At 41.4% G+C, this 22,390-nt stretch overlaps 1 protein-coding gene across 2 annotated transcripts; it reads left to right on the top strand.

Annotated features, from left to right (window-relative positions):
* The first annotated feature begins 136 nt into the window (after positions 1-136).
* On the top strand, positions 137-22,228 carry LOC117078332 (nuclear envelope phosphatase-regulatory subunit 1-like). 2 transcript variants are annotated; one of them, XM_033201888.1, is made up of 2 exons: positions 137-662; positions 20,377-22,228. In XM_033201888.1, the coding sequence occupies exon 2, from the start codon at positions 20,409-20,411 to the stop codon at positions 20,829-20,831; it is 423 nt and encodes a 140-aa protein (XP_033057779.1). In that variant the 5' UTR covers positions 137-662; positions 20,377-20,408; the 3' UTR covers positions 20,832-22,228. The 2 variants fall into 2 exon arrangements, with proteins under 2 accessions (XP_033057779.1, XP_033057778.1); XM_033201887.1 differs by lacking the exon at positions 137-662 and adding an exon at positions 15,932-16,083.
* Positions 22,229-22,390: the final 162 nt, after the last annotated feature.

Below are 22,390 nucleotides of genomic sequence, written 5' to 3'. Positions count from 1 at the left end.
TGTGGTTATTGTAGAAATTTTGAAAACACAGAACAAATGCAAATAAGAATCGTGTAACTCTGCTGGATCATTCAAGTCCAAGCAATATAAAATGGGACTCAAAATGGATGATTTGACGAGAGTTAAAGAATTTTTCTTTGGCTTCTACACAGCTGTCCTCCCTGTCATCACATGGCCTTTTTCTCTGTATCTGTGTCCTAATCTCTTCTAAGGACACTAGTCACTGGATTAGGACCCACCCCAATGACCTCATTTAATTTAGTTATCTCTGTAAAGACCCTATTTCCAGCTACAGTCACATTCTGAGGTATTGGGGATTAGGACTTCAACATGAATTTGGCAGGTGTGGGGAGGCGTGGGTGCACAATTCAGGGCATAACATAGTGTTACTATCCCTCTGCAAAGGAGATGAGGAAAGGAAGGGGGGAGGAGCAGAGGGAGGTAAGGGAGGGGTTACTGGAATGGTATACAGCTGTGTGAAAAGGTCCACCTGACAGTAGCTGTAATCTTCAGGATGCAGTCAGCTCACAGCGACCTTGAAAGAGAAAATGAAATGAGAGGGAATAAATGCTTGACTTCGCTGTCTTCCGAACATCTGCTGGGTATTTCCCTTTGGCCAATTGGAAGCTGGAGGGCAAGGAAGACCTTTGTAGTCTGTGTTGGTAAGTGTGGGGGACACAGAGCAGGAAGGAAAGTAGATGGTGGGGAGGGGGGCGGAGGGGGTGGTTGTGGGTGGTGAGTGGGAGGAGGACAAACGGGAGATACCTAGCACACACCTGAAATAGTTAATACTTTACCATATGTTCTTGGAATTATGTGTATACATAAATATTTGTAATAAAGATCACACAACTTTTTTTTAAACAAATTGGGATCAGATTATATGTATGGTTTTCTAAGTATTTTTCTCCCCAAATTGATATACAAAGGAAGTCTAGGCTAATAAAACCAGTTTATTTTTAAATGACCTAAAACATGAAAGTGGAAAAAATTCTGAGATTGAAAATTAAGGAGAAGTTGCCACATAGAAAATTTGTTATAAAATGGTACTCTAAAAGTGTATTTTGGATACCAAGACAATCAGGGTAACAGAATGGAAATATCTGTGTCTGTGTATATGTGTTTAATTTGTTAGATATGTTAGAGGGAATATTTGAATTAGTAGTGAAAGGATGGGATAGTCAAAATATTTGAGGGGAATGTTAGATCTTTTGCTTTACACTTTATTCCAAAGTACATTCCAAATGAATTAAAGATTTACATTTGATAAGTGAAACCATAGATTGTTTGTTTAAAATGAAGGATATTTTATCATGGCTCAGATGACCTTTCTAAATATTATTGACAGGATGCCTACAGGGAAAGGTGGATAGATTTTCATACATAAATACTTTAAATAACTTTATTATAAAACATCATGAGAGAAATTATTAGGCATGCAACACAGAAGAACAGAATAGTCACAACATATAAATACAAATTGTTAATATCTTTAAAGGATTTTTTACAAGTTATAAGAGACAAGGGAGATAGGCCATAGATGCACATAGGCTAATTTTGAAAAGAAATGCAAATTGCAAGTAAACAGGTTCATTTTCCCAAGACGTAAATACTTAAAATAATGAAGTATTTTCTACCACTGTTGTCATCCCCCTTGCAATAGGTGCTAGTAAGTTATTGAACATGCTTTTAGGTGTCTAGTCAATATATTGTCAGAGTAGTAGAAACCAGGCTAGGTTGTAGGCTGGCTGCATTGTGACCATCACACCATCAAGTGATGACTACACCCATCAGGTGTCAATTATTCTTCCCCAAATTGTGGACTGTTTTGGTTATGGTGTAGACAGAGAGGGGGAGTAGCAGGAGAAAGGAGCAATGTAAAGAAGAAAGGAGGTTTGATAATTATATGCAGCCCGTTGGTTACTGAACCTAATTATCACTTTTCTCTAACACTGGTACTTAGCACATAGAAGTTGCTCATTAAATGTGCATCAATGAAGACTATGTCTTAGACCTTGCATCTTAGTGACTTACTTCATTTAAATAGGCAAATCCTGGGTCAGATGGCTGAAATGATTCAAATTTTGCATTAGTGAATAATAGGTGACCAGATGGGCAGGCTTGGGGCCTCTCATCCTCATGTCCTCTGGAATCTAGGGTCTAGCCAACTAATTGAGTTCTTGACCCCTATCCCATTAAGAAGACAGTTGTAACATAGCCCATGATATTCATGAAAACATTCCAAAAGAAAATAAGGATTTGTTAATGAAATTTTGAATAGGAGGCCTACCAAACAGATATGGATCTTAGTTCACACCCTTCAGCATATAAGAAATGTCACATTTTCAAAGCGCCTTTAAATGAATATAAATATGACTCTGATATCCAACCCTAGCATGCTAGTGGGAAATCCACATCAGTTATTACTGGGGATTCCTCATCTCCATTAGTTGTACAGCATTCTATGGTCTTATCTAGCACCAAAGCCTGAGGAGATCCCTGCTATCTTCAGCTGTCTGTCCACACTGGTAGGGATGAGGTGCTCATTTACTGAACTGGCATGGTATCTTCAGATCCCTTGTCCCTGCTGCTTCTATCCAACCCTCTGGGTAGTGGAATGTTTGCCAAGACCAGGTGACCAGCTTCCCCTGGCCCATCACAGAGTCTTCTTTGGGTCCTGATACAGGGAAATGCTCATGTCTCTGCTACTGAAAGGAAGTATAGACTGACCTCTATTCTCTTGCTGCCCTAAAATGCCCTCCATTCCCATCCAGGGACATCTGGCTTGATTTCATCAATGTATATAATCTTTTTCCGAATATATGGGCTGGGCACAGTAGCTCACGCCTGTAATCCCAGCACTTGGGAAGTCGCAGAGGATTGCTTGAAGCTAGGAGTTCAAGGCAAGCCTGAGCAACATAGCAAGACCTAATTTCTTAAAAAAAAAAAAAAAAAAAAAAAAAATTAGCTGGTGTGCTCCTGTAGTCCCAGCTACTGGGAGGCTGAGGTGGGAGGATCCCTTGAGCCAGGAGTTTGAGTCTGCAGTGAGCCATGATTGCACCACTGTAGTCCAACCTGAGTGACAGAGCAAGACCCTGTCTAAAGAGAAAAAAGAAAAAATCACCAGCTTCAAGCAGCTTCAACTTCCAGCTCTGCCACAAATCTCCCTCGCTTGGATCTCTGCTGAAATGAGAGGAGAGAAAAATATGAGAACACAACATGCATTTTTTTGTTTGTTTGTTTGGTTGGTTTTTGGTTTTTGGTTTTTTTTTTTTTTTTTTTGAGACAGAGTCTCGCTTTGTCACCCAGGCTGGAGTGCAGTGGCGTGGTCTCGGCTAACTGCAAGTTCCACCTCCCGGATTCACGCCATACTCCTACCTCAGCCTCCCAAGTAGCTGGGACTACAGGCGCCCACCACTACGCCTGGCTATTTTTGTTTTTGTTTTTTTTTGTATTTTTAGTAGAGATGGGGTTTCACCATGTTAGCCAGGATGGTCTCGATCTCCTGACCTCTGATCCGCCCGCCTCGGCCTCCCAAAGTGCTAGGATTACAGGCGTGAGCCACCGCGCCCAGCAACACGCATGTTAATATATATATTTCTCTTTATTTTTTTAGAGAAGTGGGGTCTCACTCTGTCACCCAGGCTAGAGTGCAGTGGTGCCACTATAGCTTGCTGCAACTTTGAACTCCTGGGATCAAGGGATCCTCCTGCCTCAGCCTCTCGAGTAGCTGGAACTGAAGATGTATGCCACTAAGGCTGGCTAGTTTTTTTTGTTGTTGTTTTGTAGATGGGGGTCTTGCTATGTTGCCCAGGCTGATCTCAAACTCCTGGCCTCAAGCGATCCACCTCAGCCTCCTACGTAGCTGGTAATATCTCAAAAACTGATAATTTAATATGTCCCAGTTAAACGTATAGGTAGTTTCTTTTAGTTTGGATGATTTATTCTTGTTAATTGTTTCATTTAAAAAAATCTTAGGAATATTCAGGAAAGTCATAAAGTACTTTATTAGGTCCAAAACTAGGCCATCCTATTGATTTTAAAAAGGGGACAGTTATAATAAGTGGACCCAAATTCACATATGGACTCTGTTGATTTAGCAAGTTCTCTATTTTAATACTATAGAGATGATGTTGCTTTATCTATCCAGACATCTAGATGGCTTCCCTTCTAAAACTGAAGGGCAATTTAAAGAGTATATTTACCCCCATGACATTCAGTGCCTAGTTAACAAGGTAGGTCCATAACAAATAGCTGTTATAACTGTTATTTATTATTGTTATCAATGTCTTCGTCATCAACATGAATAATCCTGTTTTCATTCAGGAGAATGTATGTGGATTGGTATGGAAGCATGTTGTGAAATAAGTTGCATGACACTCATAAAACACCTGAAAAGGAAAGTAGTTAGTAAATACAAGGTTTGTCTTGCTTACAGCAAGTTTTTGACACAGAATAAATGTTCAAAAATTACAATTCTCTTTCCTTCCTCCCTTTCCAAAAGGAAAGGGTAAACAATATATTCCTAAGATCTGTAGTTTCAGCCTGAGGTCCCCAGACTCTTAAGGGTCTTTGAAGATACCATTAAGAATTGAAGAGCTCTCTTCTCTTTCCATCTTGTCTCTTCTTTCTTTCTTCCTTTTTTTTCTTCCTAATTCATTATGGAGGAAATACTTAGCTGAACTTTTTCTAGAATCAAATGAGATAATATATTTAAAAGTGTATTATTAACTATGAATTGTGGCCGGGCGCGGTGGCTCACACCTGTAATCCCAGCACTTTGGGAGGACGAGGCAGGTGGATCACGAGGTCTGGAGATCGAGACCATGGTGAAACGCCACTAAAAATACAAAAAATTAGCTGGGCGGGATGGTGGGCGCCTGTAGTCTCAGCTACTCCAGAGGCTGAGGCAGGAGAATGGCATGAACCCGGGAGGAAGAGCTTGCAGTGAGCCGAGATCGCGCTACTGCACTCCAGCCTGGGTGACAGAGAGAGAGACTCCATCTCAAAACAAAACAAAACAAAACTATGAGTTGTAATAATAATGATGATTAATAGTTAGCTTGCTTATACAAATGTCAATAATCAGAAGTTGTATATACATGTATGTAAGTTATATATATATTTTTGTATATATATTGTATATAAGTTGTGTGTGTGTGTGTATATATATACATATCTCTCCAAAATGTAAAAAAATATGTATAAGGAAGAGGATAGAAGTTAGAGATGCTCTAAATTTTGTTTAAAAAATATAAAGTTAGATAAATAATTTAGAAAAATCTACCAGATGTGGTGGTGTGCACCTGTGATCCCAGCTGCTTGGGAGGCTGAGGCAGGAGGCTCTCTTGAGCCCACTAGTTTGAATACAGCCTTGGCAACATAACAAAACCACAACTTAAAAAAAAAAAAAAAAAAAAAAAAAGAGGCCAGGCGTGATGGCTCATGCCTGTAACCCCAGCACTTTGGGAGGCCAAGGCGGTGGGTCACCCGAGGTCAGGAGTTTGAGACCAGCCTGGCCAACATGGCAAAACCCCATCTCTACTAAAAATACAGAAACTAGCCCGGTGTGGTGGCATGCACTTGTAATCCTAGCTACTAGGAAGGTTGAGGCAGGAGAATTGCTTGAACCCAGGAGGCGGAGGTTGCAGTGAGCTGAGATCATGCCACTGCACTCCAGCCTGGGCAACACAGCAAGACTCCATCAAAAAAGAAAGAAAGAAAGAAAGAAAACAATCTTAGGATAAGCACTACAAGATTAAAAATGGAACATGTGTCTTAAGCCATTTTGTGCTACTATATAATGCCACAGACTAGATAATTCATAAATAGAGATTCATTTCTTATGTTTCTGGAGGCTGGGAAGTCCAATATCAAAGTGCTATCATCTGGTGAGGGCCTTCATCCCATGGTGGAAGGCAGAAGGTCAAAAGAGCAGGGGGTGGGGAAGAAGGCAGCAGAATTCATCCTTTTATCAGGAACACACTCGAGATAACAAACCTACTCCCACAATAACGGTGTGAATCCATTCATGAGGGAAGAGCCCCATGACCTAATCGCCTCTTAAAGGTCCCACCTCTCAACATTCTAGCATTGGGGATTAAGTTTCCAACACATGAGCTTTGGGGGACACATTAAAGCCATGACAATATGTAAATTCCAAAACTCCAAAGAAAATCCCATCGGTCTAACAAGGCAGGAAAGGAGGGGAGGGGAACATGCAAATTAAATACATGGTAAATAGAAAACACAAAGTAAAAACGTAGAAATATATCTACAATGGATCAGTAATAATAAATATATGTGGATTAAACTTACACATTAAAAGAAAACCTCAGTTTTTTTTTTTTTTGTAAGACACAGAATCCAGTTTCATGCCTTTTCTCAGAGGCACACTTACAATTATCCAGAAAAGCTCAAAATAAAAGGATGGAAAAAATATACCAGGCAAATACTAAGCAAAAGAAAGCTGGTGTAGCAAAATTAATGCAAAAACAGTAGTAGTATTCATCCACAGGAGTATAGCACATCACAAACACCACACCAAGCAAATGTAGTTAGTATATTGAGCAAGAACTATTGGTGAGATACAATCAAAATGTAACTTTACTTTTGTCTAATCCTGTACTTTTAAAATTACATTTCTCTCAGGCCCCATGGCTTTCCTGCCACCTTACAGTCACTTTAAATCACAAATTGAGCCTCAATTCAGTGATTAGAACACCAAGTTCCAAGTAATAAAGGGCCACTGAACTTGATTTAGAGTTAAACCTTCTCTGCTAACCTAGCACCATATTTGAGCAAAGGGATGCACTGAGTTTCTTCTCTTTGCCCATCTTCCTTCCCCAGCTTGCTAATTTTGACTTCAGGCTTGTCCGGGGTTGGAGTGAAGGGAAAGAGTAAGGGGAAAAGGAGCAGAAAATTCTTGTCTGGTTATATAGTAAGTTGCCTTTAGTCTCTATGGATCTAGCTGTTTAAAGGGGACTCTCATCAGAGGCTCCCTTACTGCTATCTCTGTATCAAAAATGAAACATGCTATTGCTGTTTCTCCTTCAGCTTTGAGTTTTTCAGCTGTCCATTCCATAGGGTTTTTCAGCTGGAATCTGTAGCACCCCCAAACAGCTCTCTTTGAGAGCAGCTCGCTCTCCTTCATGGCCCGCTTCTTGTACATGGGTAACATGTATCTATCTTTTGCCCCCAACAAACTGGAAATGCAGACAGCTCACAATACAGTTACCACTCCCACCATCACCACAGCCACATTCTCTAGCCAGTAAGATTTGTCAGTCTGGAAGCAGATCACATTCCACTGTGCCTTCCAACTCCAGGAGACACATATCAAGCTTTAGGGGATCCAGTGGAATCTATGGATTGAAAAGGAGAGCACCTCAACTCTTCCAACTTGGAAGCTCATTACGAAGAAATCTTCCTCACAAAACTTCCTTCTTCATATCTCCTCTCTTGTCCCTTTTAATCATCCTTGTGAGTTTTAGAGCCGCTTGGTTATTTCCTTTGAAAACCTGGCTTTGATTTCATATCTGTTATATCTTAATGCCTACGAGGAAACTTTTAATTTAACATCCTGTCATGGAAATCTAAACCAACCAGTCCCTGAGTCCTGGAAGGTCACAGTATAACGTTAAAAAAATTTTTTAAGGTACAGTGGGGGAGAGTGTGGGTTTTGGAGTGTGACAAACCTGGGTTCGAATCCAAGCTCTCAAACTTACTAGATTTAGGGTCTTGGAATATATACTCAACCTCTGAGTTCTGTTTCTTCTTCGTTTAGGGAAGATACTGCTGCCTACCTTGGTAGAAAGCAATTCTGCCTACCTACAGAATTACAGGAATTAAAGAGAGAACCAACTTAAAACACAAAACACTTCATCTGGCCCATAGTGGACACTCAAACAAATATTAGTTCCCTTCCTACCTGCCTCCTCCTTTCCTTGAAAGTTATGCCTTTGACATTCTTTATTTTCTAAAGAACATTTGTAAATGCAATAATAAGAAGGGGAAAACACAGGTATGATCTTCAGTGCCATTTCTGTATTCTAGAATGAGCTGTCTGATGGATCCTACAGGAAAAGGAACAATATCATCATACCATTTTCCTTTTGGGAGTTACCCATCCAATGAAGTTGAAAGTAGGGGGCAACAATAATCAAGCTATTTAACTGTTTCATATGTTTTCCTGAAACTTAATTTTAGCTTATAGGTTAAAAATCAATAAAGCATGTGTACTTAGAGCTCCAGAACTTTAGAATGAGAGTTCCAGTGCCAAACCCTTCAATAGCTACTGGACCTGGTAAGATCTTTCCCCCTTCTCTGACTTTATCTATCAGAGATGGTAAACAAACAAACAAACAAACAGAAACCCAACTGATATTTATTACTTACTATGTGTTGACACTAAATGGACTATGTAATAATTTATGTAAACCTCACAGCAACCCTAAGAAGAAGTAATGGAATTATTCCCATTTTACAAAAGAGGCACAGAGGCCAAGGACACACAGCTAAGAGTGGCAGATCTGGGATTTGAACCCAGTTAGTGACTACTCTTGACAACTCTTAGCTACTGTACTATCCTGGCTCTCTGAAAAGGAGCAGGTTTTGAGAAATGTGAAACTTGAGATCTCATTTGTGAAAGCACCCTGACTGTATAACAGGCCCACCTAAAAGCTGATGTCAAAATAAGATTAGACATAAATAGATTTACTGGGGAAACACGATAGACAAAGGGAGAAAGAACAAGAGAAGATGGGGAGAGCCTTTAGACTGTGATCCACATGTCACATCTAGAAAGCAGAGGGAAGGAAGAAGAGTTAGGTAGAAAGAGTCTCAGACTTCAGTGCATTTGAGAAGCTCTGGACAGGCCAATGGGGAGTACAAAGCAAAGATTAAAAGTCTCCCATTGAGCAGAAATGGCATGGCTCTAGTGACTCAGCTGTGCTAACTCATGGTGTGGGAGCAGTCTGGGAAAAGTGTGTCCTTAGCATGAATCATGAATGTAAGGGTAGATTCAGTGACTGTTTCCTTGCAGTCCACTTACCTTCTGCTGACTGAACCCTGAACATTTTGCAAAGACCCTGAGCCTGATCCCTTCTACGCTTCCTCACCAGAGGGTCTCACACTCTTTTGCACTGTCTCCCAAGAGCAGAGGGATCCTGGTTAGCCAGAGCTCTCTCTCCAAGGTTCTAGATGTTCCGTGCTTTCGCTCTGCAATTGGCCAGGTAAGTAACTGCTTGGATATGTGATTGACATACCAGCCTTCTGTGTGGGTACGGAGGTGGTGAGGGGCCCACAGAAGCAGGCTCTGGATGCTGCTGACCCTCCACCACCAATGCCTTAAAAAGCACCTTCACACCAATTCACAGCTTGACTGTCCTGGCTCCCAAGTCGTGAGCTGGGCCTGCAGTGCATGGGGATTTTCAGATAGGAGGTGATACCCCCTTTCTCCTAAGTTGTAGGACCACATGTGTTTGCAAATTCCCTTTATCTGGGGTCTTCTGTACTTCTGGGCTTGGATGACTGAGGTATCAGATGCACTGCACCAGGCAGACACAGAGCTAAAGTCCTTGCAGAACCAACCAAACAGGCCAGCGCACATCAAGGCCCTTCTGGGATCCTGAGCAAGGTGGGTGGGAGAGGGATGGGTGAGGTTTTGTGTGCTGTCTAATCCCAGTTTTGCCCCAGTCTTCTTGGGGCTACTTTACTGGACCCTGAGAGAAGGGTCAGCCCCTTCTGCTTCAACCCCAAGTTACCTGGTCAGATCTGTTCAGACGTCTGTTTGCTCAAAGACTATCCCAATGAATGTTTCCTGCCAGGACACTGGGGCTTTATCTCCTCCCCTGCAAAATGTTCCCCAAAAGAGACAGGGAAAAGGAGGGAAAGGCAAAGTGCTCTGACCTGCAACAGAGCAGTCAGTTCTCCTCCCCCAGGTATGTCTGTGCAGGGCAGCTTGGCCATTAGCCTAAGAGAGCCCTGTGCCTGCTGTAGGCTGGAGCAGAGAAACAAAAGTCAGACCCACCCCAGAGGGGAATGTGGCCTGAGTGAGCCCTTCCACCTCCTGCCTAAGCACCACCACTCTTAGTGTTAGGGGGATGGATTTATCCTTTCTTATAAAACTAATTCCAGTGAGCCTGGAACCTGATCTCACTCCGGCCGGAATTCCAAACACAATTCAGTTTAAACACACATTACCCATCAGGCTGCCATTGTCCTTGAAGAATGGTCTGGAGACATGAAGAGCTCCCAAAATGGCATCACAGAGAAAACCAAAAGCAAAGGTCATGTTCATTCTTGCTTTGCTCCATAGAAGCTTAATTTTCTTATATTACACTTGCTACTTTTTCTTTAGAACTTTTAATTTTTTGTTTTGTTTTAGTATTTTAGAAAGGCATTTTCCCCTTGAATTCTTATGAATGTTTTATTATAGTTTCTTTTTCTCACTTTACACCCACCCTACACAGAAAACTATACTTTCTAATCCCCTGTCCCCTCTATCCCCTTGCTGTGAGGTGAGACCATATGACAGTTTTGGTTAATCAGCTGTCAACCGCAGTAATAGGTTACTTCTAGACTAACCTATAGTGGGATGAGAGTTTTCCGTTACTCTCTACCCCTGCCATAGTGATCCGTGACGTTCCAGGCTGTAGAGCTTCTGTCAGCCTGAGGTCCTGAGACTGGGGACCAGGGCCCTTTCACCCCACACTTTCACCAACACATGTTGGGCATTTATTGTGAGCTAGAAATAAACCTTTGCAGTGTTAAGCCGCTGAGATTTTTTTTTTCCCCCAAAAGGGAATGAGGAGGCAGGGCGGAGTGTAGGGAATGCAGTTTCGGAAAGGCGCCCGCCCCCACCCACCACTCTCACGCCCACCTTCAGGGATGGGGTGCTTACCTCTTTTTCCATCTTTCGCTCAAAACTCCCACATCCTCTGCAATAGGAAGCTAACATCCCACAGGGTTTCTGCTCATCTCCCCAGCATTCCCCACTGCCCACCATTTTCTGAATTAAAATGGGCAGTGGGCGTGGCTGTGGGAACTGCAGTACAAGACCCGCTGCGGTGTCCGTTTTCCATTCCAGAGGTTTGCAAGTGATTCCTCCCCTCACACCGACTTGCGGAGAGCCAGGACATTTTTCTCCTCCCCTTTCCCTGAGCGAAAAGCCAGCTTGCTTTCAATACAATAGGGGGCCTGGTACACAAACCTGACCGCCATTCCCATCCCAGATCCCTCCCCCAAGCCCACCATTTTTTTCCCCCTAAAATAAATCGGCGTAGGGGCCGGAAAGGGGTATAGTCAATGCAGTCTTGGACGCGTTATGATCTCCTTCGCCTTCAGATAGCCTGTAATCATTCAAACCTTTTCAGATCCGCGGCCAACAGTAGTCTCCTCCTTTTCTGTTTAGCAGCAAGAAGCGCTCCCGCCTGCCTCTAAGGCAATAGGGAGATGGTGCTCAGGATGGAAAGAGAACTCAGACTATATACTGACTTCAATTCACGTCAGTCCTTTGTCCAGTGAGGCCCGTGTGTTAACAGTGAGCTCGGATCCCTAATTAACCCTCCCAACGGCACTTCAGCAGAAGCCGGGTTGCCCATCCCCAGCCCAACCTGACAATCTGAAAGGGTATCATCTTCCTGGAGTATTTATTCGCCTTTCTCAGATTATCAGGGAGGATCAGCCTTTTAGAGTTAATCGATCCTGTCTTCTTTTTTTTCTCTCCTGTCTCTAAATTCTCCACCTCCCCTCCCCCAAGATCCTGAAGTCTAGCAGTTCCCTGGCAGTTCTGTCCAGACTCTGAAATGGGGCTCAGGAAACGAAACTGGGAGTGAGAGTGAGAGAGGTTTCACCAATTCTTTTCAATATTTGTATGTTCTGTTCCTTATAGTTATTATCTTTACTATTATTACTAACAGCCTACATCCTGTTTGTCACTAGAAAATAGAAAAGAGCTATTTATTTTCAGATAGGAAGCCGGAGGTAGATTCAAGTATGCATGTGGGTGAATAACCCAGCCAACTGTTTTTGCTGCTCAATGATAATACAAATATAGATACTCTAGTCGCCACTATTTTGGATGTTTGAAATGTACAGAGCAGCTGGAGGCTCCCCTTATGAGGGGCCCCTATGTTGTGTGAGGCTTTTCCATGAAGTCAGACATTGAGGTCACATAATCCCATAGTACGGAGGACACCTTGGATTTTCAGATTTCAGTAGCTGGTCATAATGTTGTAGTCTTTACAAATTATATTAATTCAACTTCCACAATTGCTATATTTCCCACTTCTCAACCACATCCACATCCCTATTAACCCTTTCCAATTGCAACTCAAAAGCTCCTACTTTTTATGACCTCAGGGACAGATCTGGGTTGTGGGTACTGAAATTTATAATTTGGAGGACTCTAAGAAAAAGAATATTAAAAAGTATGAACATTTCAAGCAACTATGTACAAAAGTTAACATTTACTTATTATGAGAAATCACAACAAATTACAAAATTGAACAGCTGACATATTTTTTTTAAATTTCCAGAAAAATAACATTGTCTTAATTAACTGCCTGGCATACCTCTACAGTGATTTTTTCACTACAATTTTTGGCTACAAATTCTTTGATCTTTTCTTCTATGACATTTTTGTGGTAACATATTTTCTAGAAAAAAAAGATACTCCAATCTTTCCTTTGGCATAGTCAAGCAATTTTAAAATTATGATTGATAAAAGTTTCAGCTTTACAACTTATCATTGGCAACTGGTAAATTTTTAGTTTTGTCAAATTTAAGGAAACTGCTGTCAACCTCTGTCAAGTTTCTTTCTTATATGGGTTTTAAGATTTCAGAACATTTCAAGTTTTCTTGTGCAGATACTAATCTTAAGTATACTCAATGGCATACACAAATCCGTGTAATGTTAATGTCCTCATTGTACTATATTTTGTGTTTTATGGTATTTTAGTGAGTGTCAGTATTTCATGCCAATTCATTCAAGAAATTAATATGAACTAATTTAGATGTGATTGGGCAAAGCCACAGGCATGGTTGGTGTAAAAAAAAGACCAATAGTCAATTTTTGATTCATCATATGTTACTTACTTATTGGGCAGCAGTGGGAACCAAGACTAATAAAACATCAGGTAGGAGGAAATAGTATCAAATGCTGCCAGGAGGTCGATGACAGACCACCATGCTTTTAAAGTGAGGTCTAAGATTTTTCAGTGGTTTACTAAGCATATGAAAGACAATTGAGTATAGTGTTAGACTTATTATAATTAGAGTCTGACAACGCTAGTTTGAATCTTAGAGCTTCCACTTGCTACCTTGAGAAATCTTACTGGTAATTGCTTAATTATACATGAGATTAAGACACAAATGAGTAAATTATCCAACTAAAATCAAACTAAATGTAATTCCAAATCAACTTCCCTCTTAGCTTGCTCTCCAACATGCTGGCATCCATCTCATCACCAAGAAGAGGAAGGGAATTTGGAGTAGAAAGAAACAGTAATCTTTTTTCTTTTTTATTTCACTCAGATTAGAAAAACCTTCTTGTAGGAGCTCCAAGAATTTTATTTACTTTGAGTGTCTTGCCTTAGACAGTTTTTAAAACACAAATGTCATCCTAGACCTGCTGTGTCAGAATCTTTGTTGCTAGGGACTCAAGTACTGTATTTTCAAAAACATGCACAGATGATTCTGCTAAGCATACCTTGTTATGAACTGTATGACAGGCTTTAAAATTCTATTCTTGCCATCCTCTGAGGAGTAATTATTTTTCTTTCCAACTTTTATTTTATGTTCAAGGGTACATGTACGCATTTGTTACTTGGGTAAATTGCATGTCATGAGGGTTTGGTGTACAGATTATATCATCACTCAGGTAATGAGTTTAGTACCTGATAGGTAGTTTTTAAATCCTCTCCCTCCTTTCACACCCCACCCTCAAGTAGGCCCTGGTGTCTATTGTTTCCTTAGTGTCCATGTATACTCATTGTTTAGCTCCCACTTATGAGTGAGAGCGTGCATTATTTGGTTTTCTGTTCCTGCGTTTATTTGCTTAGGATAATGGCCTCTAGCTCTATCCATGTTGCTGCAAAGGACATGAACTTCTTTTTATATGGCTGCATAGTATTCCATAGTGTATATGTCTCACATGTTTTTTTATCCAGTCACCTCTAATGAGCACCTAGGTTGATTCCATATCTTTGCTATTGTGAACAGTGCTATGATAAACATATACATACATGCGTCTTTATGGTAGAATGATTTATATTCCTTTGGGTATATACCCAGTAATGGGATTGCTGGGTCGAATGGTAGTGTTTTTTAAGTTCTTTGAGGAATCTCCAAACTGCTTTCCACAATGGCTGAACTAATTTACATTCCCATCAGCAGTGTATGAGTGTTCCCTTTTCTCCACAACCTTGCCAGCATGTTATTTTTTGATTTTTTAGTTGTAGCTATTCTGACTGGTATAAGATGGTATCTCATTATCTTTATCATTTGCATTTCCCTAGTGATTAGTGATGTTGAGAAGTTCATGTCCTTTGCAGCAACATGGATAGAGCTAGAGGCCATTATCCTAAGCGTATGAGCTAGAAGGCAGGACTTGACTCTGGAGATGGGGCTCAGACACCGGACCAAATTGAGGACTAGCTAAAACAGGGACAGGGTGGAAGTAGCCTTCCATAAGAGATGTCCACCAATGTGCCATATCAGTTTACCATTGCCATGGCAACACCTGGAAGTTACCACCCTTTTTTCTAGAAATATCTGCATAATCTGCCCCTTAATTTGCATATAATTAAAAGTGAGTATAAACTTTACTGTAAAAATTACTGAGCTGCTACTGTGGGCACACTGCCTATGGAGTATTCCTGCTCTACAAGGAGTAGTACCTATGCTGCTTCTGTATGCTGCCACTTTAATAAAAGTTGCTGTCTAACACCACTGGCTCACCAAGACCTTCCCTGGCTAAGCCCCAGTTTGGGGGCTCAAATGCCCTGCATCATTTGGCCACTAACGAAGGAATAAAGACAGTGAAAATGGCAGCAATCGATGGAGAGGTGAGATGGCAAGACAACAGAATTGGTGGCAATCAATGATCAGCTGAGAGGTGGTAATTGGTGAGAGACAATGAAGAGAGATGGCAGTCAGTGAGACAAGTAGACAGACGGTGAGAGATGGCGAAGCTGCAAGAGCTATAACACTAAAGCTGTAATAGTAAAGAGCTGCTAACACTACAGAGCTATAACACTAACCAAAGGCTCTCTTCAGAGCCATCATTTTCCCTGGCAGGTGGTGAACCTGAGCAGATGAACCAGTGGTCATAGTGCTGCTGTCTCATGTGAGACCCACCATTCTGACCAGCAGGCTGGTGGGTTACTGGTTCATGCCAGCCTCCATGTGGCAGCCAAGCCCACTTGTCTGTTCTCACATTGCTATAAAGAACTACCAGAGACTCAGTAATTTATAAAGAAAAGAGGTTTAATTGACTCACAGTTCCACAGGTTCTACAGGAAACATGGCTGGGGAGGCCTCCGAAAACTTACAATCATGGCAGAAGGCAAAGAGGAAACAAGCACATCTTCACATGGCCAGCAGGAAAGAGAGAGACAGAGAGAGAGAGAGAGAGGTGGGGGGTGCGGAAAGAAGAAAGAAAGAAAGAGAAAGGAAAGAAGAAAGAAAGAAAAGGAAAGAAAGAAAGGGAAGGAAGGAAGGAAGGAAAGAAAAAGAAAGAAAGAAGAAAGAAAGAGAGAGAGAGAAAGAAAGAAAGAGAGAGAGAGAAAAGAAAGAAGGAAAGAAAGAAGGAAGTGCTACACACTTTCAAACAACCAGATCTCATGAGAACTCACTCACTGTCATGACATCATCCAATCACCTCCCACCAGGACCCTCCCCCAACATTGAGGATTATAATTCAACATAAGATTTGGATGGTGACACAGAGCCAAATCATATCACCACCCAAGTTGAGGAAACCTGGAAGACCTTTACCCGGGTCCCACATAGAACATTGGTCATCATGATTTTGGCTACTGTGCATGAATGAGTGTCCTCCACCCTCTCCCACAATATTAGGTAAGCTGGGGAATAAAAGCCTTTGGCTATGTGTTCAGTTAAAAGTCACCCGTTGTTTGAGTGCCCTGAAACACGTCCTTGTCACCCCTCCCCCTAGTCCTTTCTCTTATGACTTTATTTTATTGCTCCACCAGTTGTTTTATTTTCCGTTCTAAAATGTGTATTTTGTTTGCAGTCTTATGTTTGCTTTGATTTTCTGTTAACTGTATATGGGCATTTGTTTAAAGCAGGACACTTGGTTGTGAGAGGCCCCCTATTGTGTTGACTCTGGGACACCAGAGTCACATTGTTCTCTGACCCCAGCTTGGGTTTGGGTTCACTGGTGGCCACCTCCTGGATGCCCCTGGCATTTGGTGATGGGACCCTCATTGGCTGAAACTCCGGCACTCTGGGTTTTCAGCACTGGCATTTTCGGCTGCCTTCCAGATGCTCTGGGGTTTTCAGCATTGACATTCCCTCTAGGATTGTAGGTTATAATCCCTCTCCCTAGGGGAATAGTGGTCTTGCCTTTTTCTGCCCTGAAGTTAGAAGTTATTATTTTCCTAATAGACAGTCACAGGCTCCTTCTTATGTGCTTATAACTGCCTTGCTCAAACACCCTCTAAGCTGAAGGAACAGGGAGTTCCTAGACTCCTGGCCTGACAGACAACCACCTACAATGGTAGAAAAGTGGCTGCCTGAACATTTATTTTGGTGTCTCCACTGCTGGATAGGTTCTCCAGCAAGTCAATACCTCTGAGGTCTCCCCTTGGGTAACACTGTTTACCCCCTTCCCCTCCTCCCTTCCCATTCACCATTTGTTTAGCCCTCCTCTCTGCGTAACCCTCACTGTCTGTGGATTTTAGGCTCAACATGCTACTGCCCATTTGTAGCTTGTAATCCACTTTTGTAATGCCTTGCTACCTATACTTACACCTTCTCTGCAGGAAGTGAGAATCTAAAAGTGAAAAATAATGACTCAGTTGCTTTCCCTCTTGCTAGACTTAGGAAGACTTATGTGTCCTCTAAAACTTCTCAGAGAACTCACCACTAGGATATCTTTTAGGCTATTGGAGCAAATTCAAATTCGGCTTAATGAAAAAGAAACTCATTTTCTATTGCAACACGGTTTGGGTTCCGTACTAATTAGAAAACCAAATTTGGCATAAACATGGTTCTATATATTGTAACGATAATTTACAACTGGACTTATTTTGTAAAAAAAGAAGGAAAATGGGAAGAGGTCCCTTATGTACAGGCTTTTATGACCCTTTACTGGCTCATGTTACTTCCAGGCATCAGAAAGCTCCACCTGAGGATCCCCTCCTTGCTGGTTCCCCTAGAAGGCATATGTCTTCCCCAGAGTCTCCTCAGTCCCCCAGTTCTCAGGAGGGTCCTGCCAGTACTCTAACGAAGGATTGTAGCTCAAGGTCATCAGACACTCCTCCCCCTCACCCAACTAGCCCAAGCCTATACCCTCATTCCCCCCAAAATAAGCCCAATCAATACCACCAGGAGTGGAGCCCCATATTAGCCCCTAAAGTAAAATCTGTGTCCATTGCAGGAGGTAGCTAATGGAAATGGGGATACATGTGCCATTTTCTATGTCTAATTTGGATTTATATGAGGAAAAATTTGACCAGTTTTCAGAAAATCCAGGAAAGTTTATACAGGCATGTGTTATGTTGACCATGTTCTTTTATTTAACTTTCATGACTTAGAAATTTATCATCTGTTCGCTGTGCTGTGGGAAAAAGTAGAGGGAAGTATCTGTGGTTAAGCCAGTCAATTATGATAGAGTTAGAAATATAACTCAGGTAAAAGATGAAAATCCTGTTCTGTTTCTGGGTCATTTGATAGAGAAACTCAGGAAATATACCAGTGCAGACCCAGGCTCCCCAGAAGGGCAAGCTCTCCTGGGTGTACATTTTATTACTCATCCTGCACCTGACATTAGGAGGAAGATAAAAAAAAGCAGCGATGAGACCTCAAATTCCAATGAGCTAACCCTTTTTATTTATTTATTTATTTATTTTGAGACAGAGTCTTGCTCTGTTGTCCTGGCTGGAGTGCAGTGATGCCATCTTGACTCACTGCAACTTCCGCCTCCCAGCTTCAAGCTACTCTCATGCCTCAGCCTCCCAAGTAGCTGGGACTACAGGCACCCGCCTCCATGCCTGGCTAAGTTTTGCATTTTTAGTGGAGACAGGGTTTCAACATGTTGACCAGGCTACTCTCAAATTCCTGGCCTCAAGTGATCCACCCACTTCAGCCTCCCAAAATGCTAGGATTACAGGCATGAGCTACCGCACCCAGACCCTAAGATCCAGATCTTAGACGTGGACTTTAAAGTTTACAACAATAGGGACAGGGCAAAATAGGTGAGAAAGCAAAAACAAAAACAAAAAATAGCCAAAAGGCGCAATTGTTAACAGTTGCTTTAAGTCCCCTGCCACATCAGAATTACCCATGCCAAGAAGAATCATGAGATTGGCATCTGGGATGCCCAGATAAGAGCCCCTGACTCACTGGCATACTGATTCACTAGGCCAGAATCAGCGTGCCCAGTGTAAACAGAAGGGTCATTGGCAATGAGAATGTACTAACTGCCCCTGGTGACACGGAAAATAGCTCGCCATCACTACTGGAGCTAACCTTCTTTTTCTAGCCCCAGTGAGCGGGAATGTTGGACCCTTGGTCCAATGGACAGCTTTCCACAATGGCAGTTTTTTTGCTCTAAGTCTCTTGGCCAAAGGAAATTCCAAAGAAGTCTAAAACAAACAAACAAGCAAATTCAGGCCATGATGGGAAACAGGAGGTTGGACACACCTCACTATGCCTCTTTGAAATTTAGGCTTGGTTCACAAGACCCTTCAAGAATATAGAAATAGCCGGGCGCGGTGGCTCACACCTGTAATCCCAGCTCTCAGGGAGGCAGAGGCGGGAGGATAGCTTGAGCCCAGGAGTTCGAGACCTGCCTGGGTAATACAGTGAGACCCCGTTCTCCACAAAAAGGAAAAAAAAAAAAAAAAGAATATAGAAATAAAGTACCAAGTACCACCTCTAACCAGGAGACTTAGTCTTACTAAAAAGAAGGATCCCCTGAACATCAATTACAACCCAAATGAAAAGGTCCCATATCAGGCTGTTCTCACAGCTATAGAGAAATACCTGGGACTGGGTAATTTACAAAGAAAAGAGGTTTAACTAGCTTATGGTTCTGTGGGCTATATAGGAAGCATGATGCTGGCATCTGTTTGGCTTCTGGGGAGGCCCCAGGAAATTTATAATTATGGTGGAAGGCAAAGGGAGAGCAGGCACTTCACATAGCCAGAGCAGGAGCAAGATACAGAGGTTCCACACACTTTTTTTTTCTTTTTTTTTTTTTGAGATGGAGTCTCACTGTGTCACCAGGCTGGAGTGCAATGGCAAGATCTTGGCTCACTGCAACCTCCACCTCCCAGGTTAAGTGATTCTCCTACCTCAGCCTCCTGAGTAGCTGGGATTACAGGTACATGCCACTGTGCCTGGCTAATTTTTGTATTTTTCGTAGAGACAGGAGTTCACCATGTTGGTCAGGCTGGTCTTGAACTCCTGACCTTGTGATCTGCCCACTTCAGCTTACCCTTTAATTATTTCCTGGGCTAAGCCAAGAGCCCTCCCAGGCTAAGCCCCAGTTTTGGGTCTTGCCTGCCCTGCATCACTCATTGGCTATGTGTATGTCTTTTTTTCAGAAGGATCTGTTTATGTCTTTTGTCCACTTAAAAAATGTTTGGGGCTGGGCACAGTAGCTCACGCCTGTAATCCCAGCACTTTGGGAGGCTGAGAAGGGTAGATCACGAGGTCGGGAGATTGAGACCATTCTGGCTACGGTGAAACCCTGTCTCTACTAAAATTACAAAAAATTAGCCAGGCGTGGTGGTGGGCGCCTGTAGTCCCAGTTACTTGGGGGGCTGAGGCAGAAGAATGGCATGAACTGGAGAGGCGGATCTTGCAGTGAGCTGAGATCGCGACATTGCACTCCAGCCTGGGCAACAGAGCGAGACTCCATCTCAAAAAAAAAAAATGTTTGGGTACACAGTAGGTATATATATAGCTATGGAGTATATAGATACTTCGATACAGTCATGCAATACATAATAATCACATCCCAACAAATGTGGTATGCATCCCTTAAATCTGTTGTGTTAGAAACAATCCAATTATACTCTGTTAATTATTTTAAAATGTATAATCAAATTATTATTGACTATAGTCATGCTGTTGTACTACCAATACTAGGTCGATAAGAATAACATTCTTTCTGGTGGACAGGGCCATGGCAGTGACCTGAGCTGCCACCTGACATGAATTTGCTGGAGCAGGCAGAAGAGCTCAAGGCTTTTGAGAGAAGACTTACTGAGTATATACATTGTTTACAACCTGCTACTGGACATTGGAGAATGCTTCTTCTAGTGGTATCTGTCTGTACAGCTACTGGTGCCTGGAACTGGTTGATAGATCCTGAGACACAAAAGGTGTCCTTCTTCACATCATTACGGAATCATCCATTTTTCACCATTAGCTGTATCACTCTAATAGGCTTGTTCTTTGCTGGAATACACAAGAGAGGAGTTGTACCATCAATTATAGCTGCTCAATGTCAAACGATATTAGCAGAATACAATATGTCTTGTGATGATATAGGAAAACTAATTTTGAACCCTAGGCCTCATGTTCAACACCAATCTTCACTAATTGTTATTGGATGTAACACAACCTTTATTTGAATAAGTGATACAGCAAAAAGCCATAAAGGATTCCTTTTGCGATTGGATATGTAAAGGTCATAGCAACAACTGACAAGATGTGTGCAATATTTACCCGGATTATCTTGATGATGATGACTCACATTATCAGTGCTTTGGTACCTTTTATTACCTGTTTCAGTATTAATGTCACTTTAGTACTTCAGATCCTTCAAAGATTTTTGCAGATGAAGTTTGTATATATGTTATGAAGTTAAACTTAAAAATAGAACCTCATTCAGTTTTGATAATGTATTTTTGCAAACTACTGTAAATAGCAAATCAATGCCAATGGTAAACAAAGAGGAAAATGTTGTGTGGTCTTTGTTCTCCTGTACCAGTATTTCAGGAACATCTGCTTGCCATCTCCACAGCTCTTTAAAACTGGCTATTATGTGTGCCTTTCATTCTTACACTTTTAATCATACTGGAGGAAAAACATTGGATTCAGCTTAGACTGAGGAAAACCCCTCTCCATAATGTAAGAAATTACAGGTGTTTTGCTAAACACTTTTTGTTAAAACAGATATTGAACTCCAGCAACTGTTGTGATTATATTTTTCAGTTCATTGTTTTCATTGAGTGCTAAAATATCCTTTATATTTTAAAATAATTTTTAAATACCCCCAAAGGCTTGTAAATATACAAGTCTACTTATAATTATGTATTGTCTGGGACTTTGATAGTCATTGTTTTAGATAACTGGATTTTACACTGTGGTAGACAGGCTGTGATGTTAGTGTTGCACGGGTGTAATTGATCATCCTGCGCCATCACCAGAATAACATGGGAGTGGTGCCACAAACTAGAGTCTACAATTCTCACTGTTTAGAGAGTGTTAATGACATGCGGTGTATGCATAATAACCACATGTACTATAATAGCCCTTAAAATTAAACTATTGGGATTGCTATACATACTTTAAAGTACTGGAGGTGCTTTTACCTGTTATTAAAAGATTTTGAAAAGGTTTAAATTATTTCATGAGCAATCTTTTAAATTTCATTTAACATAAAACCGAAAATTCAATAACAGGATAAAAAACTTCGTTACAAGACTTTCACGTAAATGTGTTCATCTTAGCTTCCACATGGATAAAATGTTATTCTTTGAACTGTAGCAATAAAACAAATAAGTGATACAGCTTTGCTGTAAGAAGTCTGAAGAGGGTATTCTATATATTCTGCTTTGTTTTATTTTCTGTAAATTTTGTAGGTAAATATGTGCATAAAATAAATACTTCATATAAAAAGGAATAACATTTTAACTACTTTTTTGCTCTTTAACCATCCCTACTCCCCACCTCCCCCACTACCATCCACAGCCTGTAGTAAGCATCCTTCTACTCTCTGTTTCCATGAATTCAATTGTTTTGATTTTTATATCCCACCAATAAGTGAGAACATGTGAAGTTTGTCTTCCCGTGCTTGGCTAATTTCACTTAACAAAATGACATCCAGTGCCATCCATGTTGTAGCAAATGCAGGATCTCATTCTGTTTTGTGGCTGAATAGTACTCCATTGTGTATATGTACTACATT

Source organism: Trachypithecus francoisi, unplaced genomic scaffold (assembly GCF_009764315.1).
Source record: "Trachypithecus francoisi isolate TF-2019V2 unplaced genomic scaffold, Tfra_2.0 Lachesis_group6, whole genome shotgun sequence".
NCBI classification, from domain to species: domain Eukaryota; kingdom Metazoa; phylum Chordata; class Mammalia; order Primates; family Cercopithecidae; genus Trachypithecus; species Trachypithecus francoisi.
Note: the sequence above shows the minus strand (reverse complement) of the source record. Positions and strands in the feature narration are given on the sequence as shown.

Coding starts and splice junctions, on each gene's coding strand:
- LOC117078332 (XM_033201888.1), top strand. CDS start 20,409: ATGAATTTGCTGGAGCAGGCAGAAGAGCTCAAGGCTTTTGAGAGAAGA.